Source organism: Lampris incognitus, chromosome 8 (genome assembly GCF_029633865.1).
Source record: "Lampris incognitus isolate fLamInc1 chromosome 8, fLamInc1.hap2, whole genome shotgun sequence".
Lineage (NCBI taxonomy): Eukaryota > Metazoa > Chordata > Actinopteri > Lampriformes > Lampridae > Lampris > Lampris incognitus.
In genome coordinates this window covers 20,791,817-20,810,318 of record NC_079218.1, presented here as the reverse complement: position 1 = coordinate 20,810,318, position 18,502 = coordinate 20,791,817, and the positions used below count along the sequence as shown (strand labels likewise).

At 42.3% G+C, this 18,502-nt stretch overlaps 1 protein-coding gene across 1 annotated transcript in view; it reads left to right on the top strand.

The window, feature by feature from the left end:
• The window catches only part of cux1a (cut-like homeobox 1a), a 185,378-nt gene that overhangs the window by 128,362 nt on the left and 38,514 nt on the right, over positions 1-18,502 (top strand). Inside the window, exons 8-12 of the mRNA XM_056284797.1 lie at positions 335-401; positions 7,700-7,748; positions 13,417-13,521; positions 13,771-13,959; positions 15,354-15,412. Coding sequence (XP_056140772.1) covers positions 335-401; positions 7,700-7,748; positions 13,417-13,521; positions 13,771-13,959; positions 15,354-15,412 — 469 coding nt within the window. The remainder of the gene's footprint in view (positions 1-334; positions 402-7,699; positions 7,749-13,416; positions 13,522-13,770; positions 13,960-15,353; positions 15,413-18,502) is intronic.

Below are 18,502 nucleotides of genomic sequence, written 5' to 3'. Positions count from 1 at the left end.
AAAAATGCAATGGATTGCATTTTACACAAGACAAACATGCACAGATAAACCTAGGAAAAGATAAAAGAATAATTTAACTCATTTTGAAAAGCAAGACTGTCAATGTAACCAGTTGATAGAACATTGTCTTTGGTGTGTTCCTATGTAATTAATATTTGAATATAATTATAATCTAATATATTTATGTACAAATATTGCACAAACTGGGCAACTTTCTACTTGAGAATTTCAACCTTTGGGTCCTGCACCTAAAAGCTGCCTCCCCATGATTCATTTTAGTTATATGCAAACACACTGGCGTTCCTATATCTAAACAATACAATTCATCTTGCAGCCTTCAAGACAACTCAGACAGAGGTTTTGGACCTGAAGAGCAAGTCTGACAAAGAGTCAACAACAAAGTAAGTTATATTCCTATGTCAAACAGAGTATACTGTATCTCTCACACACATGCCTTTGTAAACAGTCTCTCTCGCTCTCTCTCTCTCTCTCTCTCTCTCTCTCTCTCTCTCTCTCTCTCTCTCTCGCTCTCTCCCTCCCTCTCTCTCTCTCTCCCTCTCTCTCTCTCTCTCTCTCTCTCTCTCTCTCTCTCTCTCTCTCTCTCTCTCTCTCTCTCTCTCTCTCTCTCTCTCTCTCTCTCTCTCTCTCTCTCTCTCTCTCTCTCTTTATTTGGCTGTTGCCCAGAGATCATTGACAAGCACAGAGACACACCCAAACACCGTATCATTCTACAACTCTCATATTTAAGACAATTGCTAATCCATCAATAGCCAAACCATGAGCACTTTTGTAGTTGCTCACATTAATGGTCACTGTGGAGTAAGACTTTTCCAAGATAAAGGCAAATAAGCTGGGTTAAAGAAGAAGTAAAGCTGTTGTCGCTTTCAGTCAGGTATGGCATACCAAGCTCATCGATGACCTTTACCGACAGATATCACAACAGCAGCAGCTAAAACCCATGTTCGACCATGTTTTGTTCGTTTATTGGTGGGCATTGTGCTGGCTGACATAATAACTCTTGCGACTGTTAAATTTTCATTGGATCTCTGGGATTTGGGTTGCGCAATAACCACTGCAAATACCACATAGCACCACTGGTGTCAATAAGTTAAATAAAAAAAAAAGATTTTCTGGATTGCATCTTTAACTACACAAGAGGTATGATGCTGGTATATAAAGTTGAGTTAAGAAGAAAAAGAGGTGTCCATACCAAAAGTAATTCAACATCATTTTCTTTTTTGGGGGGGTGGGGGGCTTGTTTGTGCTTCTCTGTCTGTGTCTTGCCCCCATGTCGTAAATCTACTGTTTCTTGTCTGTTAGTGTCGCACAATCTGCTGTTTCGATGATATCTGTGTATTTGTTACACCTTGGAATATTGTCTGGCGCTTCCCTTTGCTTTCCCTACATTTGGTGCCGAGGGGCATCTCTCTCTTTCTCACTCTCTCTGTTTCTCTCTCTCTGTTTCTCTCTCTCTCTCTGTCTCTCTCTGTTTCTGTCTCTCTGTCTGTCTGTCTCTCTCTCTCTTGTTTTTTTTTTCCCGGCCTTTCCCTTTCTGCCACCCAGGCTACTCGAAGAGACATAATTATAACCGCCATCCACCCAAATGAAAGACCTGAGGCCTCACTTGGGAGAGGTGTGCCAATGAATAATTTCTCAATTTCCAATTTTCCAAGCGCTCATCTTTTGCCACCAATTTGGAAAGGAAGATTTGTGACTCCATCTGTATAAGTGCCTGTTTACCTCAGGGTAACCTACAGCTAGACTGTCACTGTACCGTGTGTGTGTGTGTGTGTGTGTGTGTGTGTGTGTGTGTGTGTGTGTGTGTGTGTGTGTGTGTGTGTGTGTGTGTGTGTGTGTGTGTGTGTGTGTGTGTGTGTGTGTGTGTGTGCTTGTATATGTTTGAGTCATGTGACAGTGGAAAATATGAGAAGCAAGTTCCCAGGTAGATGGGAGCCTTCATGGATGCAGTTTTGCATCTTGTCATCTGTGAAGACAATGGATGCTTGCATTTTTTTATTGCACAAATGGAACATGGCAGTGTATGAAGTGCTGTAATCACCGGGTAAACACTATGTACTGACAGGACTTTGAGTTTCAAATTAACAAGTGTGGCACTCGTTGGCTTGAGGTTTGGAAAAATATTTATACTATTAAATATGTTTTGTAATCACTGATGTTTGGGATACAAACCCCTTATCAGAAATGAGCAGAAAGAGGGAGGGACCGACACAAAGACACATGCAGCTGTAAATAGCAGAAGATACATATTGCATAATATGATACAGCTAGCAAAACTTGGTGGGGACAGGTAGGTCACAGTCTGCAGAGCTGGTAATGCAAAAAAAAAAAGGGGAATTTAAACCAGAGAAAGTCAAGACAGCAACACAACAAAAAACTATGAGGGGGCACCAGATCTGAAGTGTGGGCACCCCCGGGGCCCTATAACCCTTTGAGGGACCCCACACAGCATTGGAGCAGTATGCAGAGCCATGATGGATGGCTGGTGGACTGAATCGGGTGATCTATAGTTGTGTGCATTCTCTAGAAGGGCAGAAAATGTGCGAGTACACCATGGCATGAGTCGCCATCGCACACATTCCAAATTCAAGTGCAAAGTAAAATAAGCAAATTAAAAATTAAACCTAAGTTAAACAGCTCTTCTCCAGTTGTAAAGTTTGCCGCAACTCCAATGTATGTCTCTCTCTCTAGCTTTTTAAGCTTTTACTTTATTCCCCTTGTGGTGTGAGCCTTTTGCCTATTTGATGATGGCAGAAGGTTGCCATGTTTGTTATGATGATGAGCTACAGTAGTAGTGGGTCCTCTATGCTGAACAGCACTTCTGCATCAAATCAAATCAATTTTTTTGTATAGCCCAGCATCACAAATTACAAATTTGCCTCAGTGGGCTTAACAGCAATACAACATCCTGTCCTTAGACCCTCTCATCGGATAAGGAACAACTGCCTAAAAAAAACCAACCCTTTAACATGGAGAAAAAATAAGAAGAAACCTCATGGAGAGCAACAGAGGAGGGATCTCTCTCCTAAGACGGACAACGTGCAGTGGATGCATCGACAGGTTCGAGTGTGTAGTACTTAGGAGGATACACAAAATGACACTTTTTGTGAAGTCTATTCTAGCCTGCCTCGACAATTTACATATATGAATAAGTAGATAATACTTGGAAATTTAGACGTTTCCATTTGTATAACTTAATGCATTCTGCGGATTACTTGTAAGATACAAACATTTTCTCAAACCATTCTGACCCCTGAAAACCTTCATGAATACCACACTTCTATGTGTAAACGTCTATGGGAACGATGTGCAGAGAAAAGTGTTCATATTCAGCTTGATAAATGAGGCCCTTTGTAGACCCTTTTTTTTGGCAGCTTGTTAAAGGGACGGCCAAGATTGAGGTTTAATTCTAATATGTGCCAGTCTTTCTGTGATTTGTTTGGCTTTAGTGGATTAGGTGGTGGAGAGCCAATTCCAAATACACAGATACATCAATGTATGTAATTGTAAAATATCCTACTGTCTCCCAAATGCAAAACTAATATTGAACTATGAACTATGTGGCATTTATTCCACTTTTGACTAATCACACAAAGGAGCGCGACGGCACCAGTGGTTTTACAAGTGTTCTTTGGCACCTTTTTGGTGCCAAAATTAAAAGGACAGAAACCTTATGCACTCTACGGTCTGCGTTACACCGCTGAAACCATTGAATTACATTGGCAAGACAAGAAATGTGCCCTATTTCAGTTTGCCGACTACCACATGCCTCCTCCAATACATGTTGCGTCGCCAGCCACTCCTTTTCACCTGACAGTGAGGAGTTTCGCCAGGGGGACGTAGCACGTGGGAGGATCATGCTATTCCCCCCCCGAACAGGCGCCCTGACAGACCAGAGGAGGCGCTAGTGCAGCGACCAGGACACATACCCACATTCAGGTTCCCATCCGCAGACACGGCCAATTTTATCTGTGGGGACACCCGACTAAGCTGGAGGCAACACGGGGATTCGAACCGGTGATCCCCGTGTTGGTAGACAGTGGAATAGACCGCCATGCCACCCGGATACCCCCATTTCCCGGGTAATTTTAGGGGCTATAGCTAATCCTTGTCCATGTATGATTAAGCTTCAGCTCAATAATTACTTCGTGTTTTTGGTCCCTTACTTACTAGAATTAGATGTAATTAGACATAAATATGCCCGTTTGCATGTGTGTTTCAGTGTATGTGGTGATAAAATGTGGTGACAGCGTAGAAAGAAGGAATAATGGTCACCACAGTGTTTGCTGGCCTTTTGTTTTTTTGTCCACACATTGGCAAACAGGGGGGAAGAGTGCCTTTAAACCTTGCAGGACATTTTACTTCTTCAGTCACAGAAAGGTCAGATAAATTCACAGGAGAGGGATGGGAGAGAGGAAGCAGGAAGAACAAAGTGGAGGAACGCCAAAACTGCTTCCCTGGAAAAGAGTCTGCAGAGAGTAAAAGAGTGATGAGAGGAAAGAGGTGGAGAAAGATAGAAAAAGAAGGTGGAAAGAAGAAGGGCTGAACAGAATTAAAAGCTAACGTGCTTAAATGAAATGTGGGGTTAGCCCTGTGGTCCAGGAAGCTGCGGTTAGGGGGCCACAGGAGATAGGGAAGAGCAACGGAGTGTTACCGACGGTGGGTAGATCCTAGTCGGAGTCCAGGGGTCAGTCTGTCAGGGTTATGGCAAAGATGACAGCAGTTAAGGAAAAGGAAGAGGTCGTGTTGGGTTTGATTTAAGGTCAAGGTCACTTTGGAACAGTTGAGACTGAGGTACGTCTTGCACATATGGTCTTCGTGTAGTATGTACCTTGGGTCCTTTAAATATAAAACTAGCTTAGGGCTAGAATTTTTTTATGGCTGGGTGAATGCATTGTAAGATACTGAATTATAGCTTCTTCAATGATTTAAGGCCAAAGTCTTTATAAAATGTTTGGTTTAGAACCCATCAAATTTAGTATTCAGCCAACTACAGTACATCTCTATAGTTCAGCGTTTGAGTGATCTTGAAGATGGGTTTAGCAGATGTCTTCCTAAGAGAGTCTAGGAGAGTCTATTAATATTTCCACAGAATTCTAGTTCCCAAGACGACAGTTCGACAGTGAAGCCCTGACCACCCATGTGCGGAAAGGCTGAAAGCTACATCTGTTTCTTTCTCTTTTCCCCTCTGCAACAAAAGATCCATACACTGTCCAGCCAAGCAACTGTGCAGGAAATGTGATATTAGAGCTTTTCATTTGCGTGTGTGCGTGCATGCGCGTGTGTCTGCATGCATGTGTGTGTGTTTGTGCATGCATGTGTGTGTATGTGTGCGTATGTGCACGCATGTGTCAAATAATATTAAAGTTTATTTGTTAATGCATAATAACAGCACAGCGCAATAGCAGTAGTTGCTGGCATGGCAATGAAATGCTCTGTCTGCAAGATCGGTAAAAATTATTCAATGAAATACACCTTTGTGTTTGGGGTGTTTGCATGTGGGCATTTATTAGTGTGTGACTCCCTCCGCTTGATTACTTAAAAAAAGAGTATGTTTCTCACTGGGACTGTCTTAGGGTTTGTACAGAAAACACCTTGTGCTAAGAGGCCACCTTCTGGTCTAGCTAGTGTCAAAATTGAGCACACAAACATGTATGCCATCTCACTTGAACACATACTGAAGTTTAGTCTCTCTGTATACCAGGTCATGTGTGTTTGGTACAGTGAATGGATTCTGTAAGCTCGGGCATGTGCACTAATGTATGAGAGTCTGTACTTTCTCATGAAACATTGGAATTGCTATTGCCTTAATCCACCAATTTGGGTATTATGTGCAGTCATTAAATTGGCAGTAAATAATCTCAGATAGCATCAGGGTGGTGAGGACATTTAGGACGACGATTTGCACACCATCACTGGTCAAAACCTATATAATACAAAGTTATGATGAAACGGGGTAATCGCTATCTGTTCTAGATAACCCAAAAGATTATGTACATCCATAACTGACATATTCTATTCCATGTCAGCCTCTGGCTGTTTTCATATGGTCTCAAGATAAGAGCATCAGGGATGGATGGCTAAAATTTAAATACAGTTTTAATTGAGCCATGATCTATTCCTACTTGATCCTGTCTCTGGTGTAATTGAGTTTCATTTGGCGATCACGCTCATCAGGGGATTGGATGTTTGGTACCACTCCACCATCCCTTCCCAACCATCTCCTCTACCCCTCCCTCAGGCACAATCTCTCTTCCCTCACTAATTCCCAAATCCGGGCAAATCCAGAGGTATTTAATAATTCATTGCATCTGTGTACCTTGATTGAACTATCAAATTCCATGGTATTTGGGCTGCATTAGCTAGGCACAAGTACACATTGTTAATGCGCCTGCTATCTACTGGCCGGTTCATATGAAAAAAAAAAGCTTCTTTTACTTTGAATTGGATCTGGCTCTTGGGTTTTTATTCTGATGTGATGAAAAAATAGACGACTACAACCAAAGCCCTGCGGGACTACCTTGTGATTTTGGGTTATACAATTAAACTTGACCTGACTTACTTGTAACATTGTGAGGAATCCACTGTAACTGTGTGAGTTGGACCAAACCAAAAGATAGCCCTCCATATTTTAGCCAAAATGAGTAGCCCCATTGGTCAGCATTGCTATAGTATTGGGCTGGCAAACTATTGTTTTTAATGAAATATATAGAATTTACTAGGTGCCTATACAAAGTACTTAACAATGCCATGAATGCACACATTTGATCCCACTGGGAATAAACTAACTCTTACAGTGTTATAATTGATAAGCTACAAAGAACCACAAGCCAACCCTTTGAAACTCAATAAACCTGATACATTTTACTTAACGAGTAACTAAACCCTCGATCATTTTAGTGAGTTTGCTGACATCTACAGGCTGAAAACCATCTAAAGGTTAAAAACATGTCATGCTGGTGTTGGTACACATACTCTGTGATGTAAGCATAGCAGGATAAACATAGCTGCAGCTAATGAAATGTTGGATTTATATGTGCCAAAGACCCTGCGTTGACAGTACTAATGACAGTTGTTAGTGCTGGCTCTGTCTGTCTATCTGTCTATCTATTGACTCATTTTCTATTGTTTGTCTTCATGTCTCATCTCTGCTAGCATCCCTTGCCTTTCTGGTCCCACCCCTCCTCATTCTTATGATGTAACTAGAAGTGACATTGATGAGCTGGGCACCTCAGCAAAAGTTGAAATTGTTTTAACGGGCAGTGCCAATAGCTTAAAAAGAGATCAGGTCCTTGCATTGGGATGAGAGAACTCAAGGAGTGGCCTTTCTATAGAAAATAATATACAAATACAGGAGGTGCTTTTTTACTGATCTGGAAAGTATGTAGACTTAAGTGTACGTAATGCAAATTCACCAACTCCCTACTTGCTTGGACTCAGTAACAATATTGCTTCACATTCATTACAGTGCGTGCGTGCGTGTGTGTCTGCGTACGTACATACGTGCAAGGATGCGTGTGTATGTGCGTGTGTGTGTGTGTGTTTTTATACTCTAAAGTGGATGTAATAGTGTTTTGTAAGCTATTCAAACATTGTGGTATTTTGCATATATATGTAGTAATAATTAAAAAGTTTTTTCCATTTTATATATTTAATTTTCTACTATTTTCATCCTGTCCAGGGCAGATGAGATTAAGGTGATGATGTCAGAGTTGGAGAGAGCCAATCAGGTGAGTCCCTGTACTACCCAACAACCTCTCTGCTGGTCTATACTGCTTAACCTAACATTGTAATTCTACTTAAAAGCACTCAAACATGCAAATGAAGATAATTGTTCTACATTCTGAGTGCTCATTACTCTTAAAGCTTTCATAACAGTCAAACACTGTATGGTCTCTCCAATGTCTCTCAGCCACTGTGGCCCACATGATCCGTTCAACAGCCACCTGCCATTAGCACAAAAGTTAAGTTTAGACCTAATAGTGTGCTCACACTGAACGTGATGCCAAATGTGGCGTCTCTCTGTTTGCACATATAAATTGAAAAGCACATGAATAGCATGACAATAACCCGAACATTAATATGGCAGCATTCTAGCAGTTTGCTAGCATGCTACCTTCTCTCCCAGTGAAGACATACATAATGTTATGCACGTATTGATCTTTTCTTATGGCTGGCATAACAACTGCAAGTTAAAACTTTCACAGTGAACATGTGGAACTTACCAAGAACTCGAACCTCCTCAATGACCTTCCACGCCTGTTGTTTCGTATTTTGGTCCCAGTAGCACATTATCATATAGCATACAACAACAATTTTGTCTCCCATCTCAACCGGATGACATTGACTCGAGAAGTGGGAATGTCTTTTATTTTTTTTATTCTTCACCCTTTTTCTCCCCATTTGTATCCGGCCAATAACCCCACTCTTCCAAGCTGTCCCAGTTGCTGCTCCACCCCCTCTGCCAATCCGGGGAGGGCTGCAGACTACCACATGCCTCCTCCAATAGATATGGAGTCACCAGCTGCTTCTTTTCACCTGACAGTGAGGAGTTTTGCCAGGGGGACGTAGCACGTGGGAGTATCATGCTATTCCCCCCAGTTCCCCCTCCCCCCTCGTCCCAACTGACCAAAGGATGCGCTAGTGTAGCGATCAGGTCACATACCCACATCCGGCTTCCCACCTGCAGACACGGCCAATTGTGTCTGTAGGGTGCCTGACCAAGCCGGAAGTAACATGGAGATTTGAACAGACGATCCTCGTGTTGATAGGCACCGGAATAGACCGCCGCGCCACCCAAACACCCAGGATTGTCTTTTTATTAGCCACCTTTAACCTGATTGGTTATTGCTTCTCTGCTACAAGTGAAGCCTTCACTCAGGTTGAACATTTTTCAGCTCCAGAGAACAACCGTTTTGTGTAGCCAGGTGCAAAGCAGCAAATTGTGGCACCACACTGCCTCTTTCCATTGACTTCTCACTGATTTGCATTGCCTCAACATTTAGCGTCGCGTTCAGCATCAACAGACAGTAACTTATTTCGGTAAACATATGAACGGCAGTTGTTTACACCCACAGCACCAAGTTTTGAATCCCATCTTTGTTCTCTTTTTCACTCGAGGATAATTTTTACAGCACTGCTTATAAGCTCACCTATTGTAGCCTCCTTTGTGACTCACTATGACATTGACGAAGACTAAAAAAAAAAAGCTTATCTTAAAACTGTATATCTAAACGCCCCCCCCCCTTGTCAGTGTGCAAGATAAAATAAAAGCATAACTTTCATATAAGATAGTTTTAATAGCCCCGCAGTAGGGAGATGCACGTATGAGCATTTCTGCTGTCACACACTCATAACATTGAATTTAAAGGTTACTGTTTAAAAATAGACAATGAAAAAAAAGCATTTGTACTCTATGACATGTCGTCCTTTCATCCTTGTAAACACATTTACACTCACGTATGCACCCATACACGCACAAAGTCATCGTCTCATCAGCTTTCACACAAATCTTTCGCCCTTCATCACCTGCTTATAGCTGTCAAGGCATCGGTTGTTTCTCCTCATCAGATGCCGGTCATCAGGGCAGCGCTATGTTATACCTGCCTGTAAAAGTAATCATTACTGGAAGTAATTTATTTCCTCTGCAATCCGTTTGCTAAATACGACAGTTTTGTTTTTGTCTTTTTCACTCGGATGTAGGCCTGTTATACGGTCAAACTAAGCCCTTTAATTATGTCTTGTCTGTCAGTGGTGCTCTATGTGGATGGTGATTTCTTTTGAATTGAAATGTAATGCTAATTGTATATATGTTATGTGTTATACAGCATGCCAGCGTGTCCGATTGCCCTGATAGGGAGGAAAAAATTTTGTTTTGTATTGTACAGCGCTTCACATCACACCCCACCTCATTGTCACACACGTGGTACTCCACTGTGACACACTACATGTGTTTGCATCCATTTGCATGTGTGTTTGTGTGTGGGAATGTGAACATTGGCAACTGCACCGAGAGAGCAAGGGATGGCTTCAAAAGACAGCAAGATGAGCATCCAGATAGCGTGGTGGTCTATTCCATTGCCTACCAACATGGTGATCGCCAGTTCGAATCCCCATGTCACCTCTGGCTTGGTCGGGCGTCCCTACATACACAATTTGCTGTATCTGCGGGTGGGAAGCCGGATGTGGGTATGTGTCCTGGTCGCTGCACTAGGTCCTCCTCTGGTCAGTCCCCCAGTTCAGGGAGAAGGGGGAACTGGGGGGAATAGTGTGATCCTCCCATACACTACGTCCCCCTGGTGAAACTCCTCACTGTCATGTGAAAAGAAGTCGTTGGCGACTCCACATGTATCGGAGGAGGCATGTGGTAGTCTGCAGCCCTCCCCCGGATCGGCAAAGAGGGTGGAGCAGCGAGTGGGGTAATTGGCCAAGTGCAATAGGCGAGAAAAGGGGGGAAAAATCCAAAAAATTAAAAAAAAAAGACAGCAAGATACATCTTTACCAAATGAACCCTCTGCCATGTGTCAATGCATTGATGAATATTTGCAGACATTTCATTGCCAATAGTCTGTTGTCGTTACTTGCTTTGCAGTGTGGGGGCAGTATGGAACTGTCCTGAAATGAACCCAACAAAGTCCTTAATAATTCCATTTCAGTCCATATGCTATTCGCTCTATCGGCTATAGATTAGAGAAGCAGGTGGAGCCATTGGTTGCTGGAAGAGTTTTTCCCACTCACTCTACGTGTTGGAAGTTTTACTTTTGGCGGCAGTCAGGAACAAAGCGATTCACCATAGTTCTTGTTGCTGAATTGATCAGAATTACCGATGAATTAACATATCCAAACAATTTAGCTAGCTGCAAAGCTTCACCAGCGCGGGCAAGAGAATTTTAAGCTGTGATCGGATGTCTCTAAACAAATGCACGTTGCCACTTGTAGCTGACTTATGTCCTAAAGTTGTCATGTATACTACACAATGGTACCTTTTTTTTTTCTAGGACTTTTTTTTTCAAGGAACCAGAATGTTTTTCAGCGCAGTCGCTAATTGTTCATACTAATGATTCAACCAGGAGAGTTTCACAACCATCCAAGTGTTAGAAATGCGCCAATGGCCAGTCACACGACGATGTCTATGGAAAAAATTAATGGGATTTTTATTCCAGGAAGCAAGGCCCCACTGATTTATCTCTGCTCACTTTTCTCTATTCCACCCTCGGAAACTGCATAGTCTCTCATCCGTCATAATGTCATATCATCATCATAGTTGGTGTTAAGTTGTTGCTTGTAGCGCTGAGGATCCATGCTATACTTTAGTACCTAACAGCAGTTGTATAAATAATGAAGCATTGCACATTAAAAGATTTAGAAATTCGCTGTGGGAATCCTACAATATTTTACACAAAAAACCCTTTCAAACAAGACAGATATAGGGTAACATTATTTTAATATATTCTATCTTCATAGCTTTATTTGCAAGATGAAAAATAAACCACGAGAAAGATTTAATCATGGGAAACTAATTTAAATTGTATCATATGTACATTCTAATAAACTATGCCCTTATTACTTCCCACATACTGAATAAGTGAACAGTGTGACAAATGTTGCATTTTCATAATTCCATAAAGATGAAAAGGGATTCATCTGAAAGCTGGCTGTTTGCACACGTAATAAAGCACTATGATGTACTGCGCCCTTTCGCTTCATGTTGTAGTGAATGAGAGAATATTGTGTACATAGAGAACATTGTGTATTAGTATGAATAGGAGTGACAAGTTATTCCAAGACAAAACAGACAATTATTCAACACATGACATGGCCTTTTTTGATAATGAACAACAAAACAAGTGCAAGTGTGTTAGAATTTGAGGGACATTTTATTTATCTGGCTAGCATAGCGGTCTATTCTGTTGCCTACCAACACGGAGATCGCTGGTTCGAATCCCCGTGTTACCTCCAGCTTGGTTGGGCGTCCCTATAGACACAATTGGTCGTGTCTGTGGGTGGGAAGCCAATGTGGATATGTGTCCTAGTCACTGCACTAGCACCTCCTCTCCTCGGTCGGGGCGCCTGTTCGGGGGGGAGGGGGAACTGGGGGGAAAAGCGTGATCCTCCCACGTGCTACGTCACCCTGGCGAAACTCCTCACTGTCAGGGGAAAAGAAGTGGCTGGCAACTCCACATGTATCGGAGGAGGCATGTGGTAGTCTGCAGCCCTCCCCGGATCGGCAGAGGGGGTGGAGGAACGACCGGGACAGCTCGGAAGAGTGGGGTAATTGGCCGGATACAATTGGGGAGAAAAAGAGGGAGAAATCCAAAACAAAACAAAAAAACCTTTGTCCAATTGCGATCTCCTCTACTCCATTTGAGGTTGCAGCATCAAAAGCAAGCATGTTCATCCTGTCTACTTTGTGAGCCTGGGTAAAGCCTGCTTTCTTTTTCTAGAGAGTCTCCTTCAAGGACTTCAGTATTCGTTATCTGTGCAGATTCAAAAAAGCTCAAATTTCCCAGTCTGACAATTGTTTGCTACGTTCTTGAACATTTAAAATACGTTTCTAGAGCTACAGTTAAAACTGGTAGAGGTGCTTGCATTTACAGGAAAGAAATTGAATTTGAGGAAGATTTAATGTAGGTGAGGGCCGGATGTAGCTTGTAAGCCAGTAGTTACTCATCCCAGTACACTTACTGTAAATCCTTACTCCAGTTTCTGGGTTCTCTAACATTTTGCCAACCAGATTTATATAGAATCCAACAGGTTCCCTTTGATCAGTGGTCTTCAAACTTAAGGTCAGGATGCACTTGCTGGGTGTCAGCTAACCTTTTCAAATCCTTTATCATTAACGTTAAAAGGGAGGTTTGATTAGACTTTCCCATGTATAAATTGGTGCTCAGAAAAGTACAGGCACCCTGTCCAGGTTGTCTCTCTGCCTTCTGTCCATTGCATTCTGGGATAGGCTCCAGGTCCGGGTGACCCTGAATTGGATTAAGTGGGTATCGTAGACAATGGATCGATGGAGTGCGATGGGAATGTTTAATGGTTCCCAAGATTCACAGCAATCTGTGTTTCTGAGTGTTTGCACCAGAGAACGCCGTACATCCAGTTGTAAAATTATCCACATGCTGGTACATTTTGGCTGTGGTTGGTCACTGTGCCTCCTCTACCAGCCAATGTGCCAGGTTATTCAATAACTTATTGCAAGTCCAGTTCCATTCTGACAATTTATTTGACTATCAAAACAGAGGATGAGTCCTGAAATGGTGAATACTGTGGTGTATCAGCCACTATAAATGATAGACAGGGGAAAAAGCCAGTTTCCTGCCTCAAATATAATTTATATGTAAGGCAGCTATGAGAGAATGAAACTGACCGGGGTCTCCTTTTCTATTCCTTTGTCAAAAGAGAGCAGATGCAGCAGAACAGGAGATCGAGGCTCTGCGGGAACAGCTAACATCTGCTAACAACTCCCTACAGCTGGCTACTCAGATCCAAAATGCTCCAGATATGGTATGTTGACCGCAGTTCTTCAACCAACAGGTCTGCTTGAGGACACTGACTCAGACCTTCCATTATTATCCAGTGTCACAAAACACTCAGCAATGAAGGGAGCACCATTCGTATGGGGACAAGAAATTGTTTTGTTTTTTTTATCTCTGTGATAAGACTGAGTATAAGGACAAAGTGCAGACTGCCAAATTTCATTTAGGTAGTTTCAGCCATGGCAGATGATAAGAGATGCATCCTTGCCATCCACAGGAGCAAGCCTTGGAAGTGCTATCACGCTCCAATCTGGAGGTGGAGCTGAGTGCCAAAGAGCAGGAGGTGCTGCAGTTGGCAGAGGATGTGCAGAGACTGCAGGCCAGTCTGGACAACATGCAAGAGACCTCAGCCTTGCAAATAAGCCAGCTTAAACAGGAGCTCAGCACCAAGGAGTCCACACTCAAGGTCAATTCAGCAACACTGTTATAAATGCTATCACCACTGTGAATGTTATTACTGTCACAAGAGTGGCAAGAAAAGGATTTTCGATCCATCCCAATTGTATTGTGTCCTTTTTGTGTTCACTTGTTTGTTAACCAAGCATACGGTTTCACATTTACCATTTGAAGGGATCTGGCTCAACTGTGAATTTAACAGTTTCTTCATATAACAGGGCAAAGAGTTAGACATGATCTTCAAATTAAAAAACTCTTTCACATGGCTAAATGTAAACAAAAGCTAATGTCGCTGCTTGCCTGCTGTCTCATCCCAGCCCAAGATGACAAGGTTAAAGCACGCCATCCCTGCATGATCCAACTGCCTCTGCGGAGTGATGCAACCAGATTGGATAATTGGCCAGATAAGAATAAAAGCAGTGATCTAAAATTTCAAGAGTATGCAGCCAGGAGCAGGAGGAGTCTCGTCCTCGTCTGTTCTTCTAAAGACACACATACACTTAGTGTAGTGTCTGTGCCATAACACTTAAAACCCATGGTGCATTTTCTTTTGTCTCTCGTAGACAAGCAGATTTTCTACAGATGTGTCAGACATGTCCCACTGCTGTACCAAACACTTACTTTAAATCCCAAAATACTACAGTTTCCTCTGATTAACATCACAGCTCTATGCCCTTAGTGCCTCTATAAATGTCAGGGTAGTTCTTTTTTTTTCTGGACTCTGCAGGGTGCTCTTAGCACAGGCTGAAATTTTATGGCCTGACAAATTTCATGCATCTTTGGAAACTGGACAGAAATGTCATACACATATATTTAGGCTGAGCCATTCTATGAGACTTCTCCACCTGAACGTGTGTGTGTGTGTGTGTGTGTGTGTGTGTGTGTGTGTGTGTGTGTGTGTGTGTGTGTGTGTGTGTGTGTGTGTGTGTGTGTGTGTGTGTGTGTGTGTCCAGGCTGTTAAAGACACTAGGAAAAACGATGGTAATTTGAATTGAATGCTGTTAAATGTTGTTAATGTACACACACATCTCATATATGTGTGTGTGTGTGTGTGTGTGTATATATATATATATATATATATATATATATATATATATATATATATATATATATATATATATATATAGTTCCGCCAACTACATAATGCAGTAAATGCAGTAAATGTATGGGTGCGTCTGTATTTGTTGTAATGTAGAATGCCCTTTAGTGGAATATGGAATCAAACATAGTATATATGAACTCCAAAAGCACTCAGCTGTTTCACCTAAAGCCATGAGCTTTCCTTTCACTTGTCAAAAGACATTGAAAATATACATCCCTCTTGCTAGTTTCTAACAGAAAAGAATGCTGAGCATTTTATCTTGTGTTTGCCTCTGGGTAGTAACCATTTGTTCTTTTATACAGCAACTGGAAGAGAAGCTCCATGAGCAAGCCGACTATGAGGAGCTCAAGAAGAAGCTTAGGTAAATGACTTGTGCATTTGTCCCCATTTCCATCGGCCATTTTGCCACCTTAAGCGACGGTTCAGCAAGCCACACAAATGAGGCGGGACAAATTTCATTTCTTCCTTCAGGCCGTAGACGTGCCATGTGGCAGAGTTGAGAGCAAAAGTAGGCTGGGTTTCAGGTTTTCTCTTTTCAGACCCATACTGATGACATTTGCACTCTTTACCAAGCCCCCCTCTAGACCATCATTAACCTTTAGATATAGTCTTTGAATAAAAGCCCATTGAGGCTATGCCTCATTGGTTAGCCTCTTCCCTTTGCTTATCAAAAAGGTGCTTTGATGAGATGGAGGCAGCAGTTGCATTTGGCCTTTGCTGTTTTCAGTGGGACTGAGGGGTTATTCCGAGCTGTTATTATGACTGCACCACGGGATTATTAGAGTGGTCCATTCTGATATCTTCTCTAATTTTGGGGTCATAGGTAGTGCTAGCTATTGCATAAGCATACTGGTACCGATATTCAAGAATAAGTGTGATGTGCAGAGCCGTAGCAACTAAAGAGCTATAAAGTTGATCAGCCACAGCATGAAGATATGGGAAAGAGTAATAGAAGCTAGGTTAAGAGGAGAGGTGATGATTAGCGAGCAGCAGTATGGTTTCATGTCACGAAAGAGCACTACAGATATGATGTTTGCTTTGAGAATGTTGATTGAGAAGTATAGAGAAGGCCAGAAGGAGTTACATTGTGTCTTTGTGGATTTAGAGAAAGCATATGACAGGTTGTCGAGAGAAGCAGTGTAGTTTTGTATGAGGAAGTCGGGAGTGGCAGAGAATTATGTAATAGTGGTGCAGGATTTGTATGAGGGCAGTGTGACAGTAGTGAGGTGTGCAGTTGGAATGATGGGTGGGTTCAAGGTGGAGGTGGGATTACATCAAGGATCGGCTCTGAGCCCTTTCTTGTTTGCAGTGGTGATGGACAGGTTGACAGATGAGATCAGGCAGGAGTCTCTGTGGACTATGATGTTTGCAGATGACATTGTGATCTGTAGTGAGAGTAGGGAGCCGGTTGAGGAGAGCCTGGAGAGGTGGACGTATGCACTGGAGAGAAGAGGAATGAAAGTCAGTAGGAGCAAGACGGAATACATATGCGTGAATGAGAGTTGGGATAGTGGAATGATGAGGATGCAAGGAGTAGACGTGACGAAGGTGGATGAGTTTAAATACTTGGGGTCAACTGTTCAAAGTAACGAGGAGTGTGGAAGAGAGGTGAAGAAGAGAGTGCAGGCAGGGTGTAGTGGGTGGAGAAGAGTGTCAGGAGTGATTTGTGACAGAAGGGTACCAGCAAGAGTTAAAGGGAAGATTTACAAGAGATGGTAGTGAGACCAGCTATGTTGTATGGTTTGGAGACAGTGGCGCTGACGAAAAGACAGGAGGTGGAGCTGGGGGTGGCAGAGTTGAAAATGCTAAGATTTTCATTGGGAGTGACGGAGAAGGACAGGATTAGGAACGAGTATATTAGAGGGACAGCTCAGGTCTGACGGTTTGGAGACAAATCAAGAGAGGCAGGATTGAGATGTTTTGGACACGTGTGGAGGAGAGATGCTGGGTATATTGGGAGAAGGATGCTGAACATGGAGCTGCCAGGGAAGAGGAGAGGAAGGCCAAAGAGGAGATTTATGGATGTAGTGAGGGAGGACATGCAGAGGTGGCTGGCGTAAGAGAGGAAGATGCAAAGGACAGGAAGAGATGGAAACGGACAATCTGCTGTGGCGACCCCTAACAGGAGCAGCCAAAAATAGTAGCAATAGTAGTAGTAGTAGTAGTAGTAGTAGTAGTAGTAGTAGTAGTAGTAGTAGTGCGTAGTACTAACTATTACTGTTTGGGTTAATGTAATTGATACCACTAACAGCTATTCTTCTCTTTCCATATTTTATTTGAATTCACTCTCCATGTTACATAAACCAGCCCTAGATGTGAAAATTAATCTGTATTGTTCACAATTTGTCAAGTAGCAATTGGATTTTTTTTTTTATTGACTAAAAAATCTGGCCTTTTTCTCTTTTGTGTCAGGCTATGCCTTATCTCTGTTTCACCCAGAATCAAAGAGCCTAACTTTGTTAAGGTTGGCTGACAGATAAGCTTATTAAGTTTATTGGGAAGCACTGCTCATGTTTTGGGACTCTGGCTGTAGCTGGTTGGCAGTAATTTAACTGCCTCCAATAGTCTGTGATGATGTCTGTCTTGACACTCATTAGGAGCCTGGCGCTCACTCGCTGCAGTTACACAGACAATATTTCTTCCTCCTGATTGAAATAATTCTGATTAGAGATTCCAACTTAACTGTTTACATGGACGCTGAATAAAGTGATCCAATAAGATGTGCATTTACATGCCCCAAAGCATCTAATCAGAATATAACATTTTTGACATGCGCAAAGTGGTTCCGCCCTGTGTGAAGCATCTGATTTACCGGAAATATAACAAAAGAAGAAGTGGTTCCGCCTGTTAATACAATTTTCAAGATGGACCCACATCGTGTCCTGGGTACAATATGTGCGTTTCTGCTGTTCTTTCTAATTAAGCAGCACTCGTGAGCAGCAAACGCGGGAAAAAAAGTTGGCTGAATGATTTTACACAATTTCACTTAGGGTGTTACACACTGACAGTTCATAAAGAAATTAGGACAAGGTTTATTACATATACAGACAAAGATATCACTCCATAACCATCTGAACACAGGTGTGTATTTTGAAAAATTAAGATGGACACCTCAACGAGGACGACTGAAAAAAGGCTGCGACCAAAACAAGCAAGCAAACAGTGTCCTCACATATTCACAGACAGCGGCAGCAGAATGCAAGCTGGCTACTCAACACGTGATGAGAAGAGAAATGAAGAACACTTTAATTCACAAAACTGTCAAGGAAATCAATGAAAATCGATATTTGGCCGTGAATAAGCCGGTCAGTTAAGTGGTGGCGTGTCGTCGGTCACTTTTAATAGTACGGGGACAAACTCGTTCACTTCACCTGATGTTACCCCCACGTGGGCCAAATATGTGTAGAGAGAATATATTTCTTCCAACCAAAGAGAAACAATCTGATTAAGC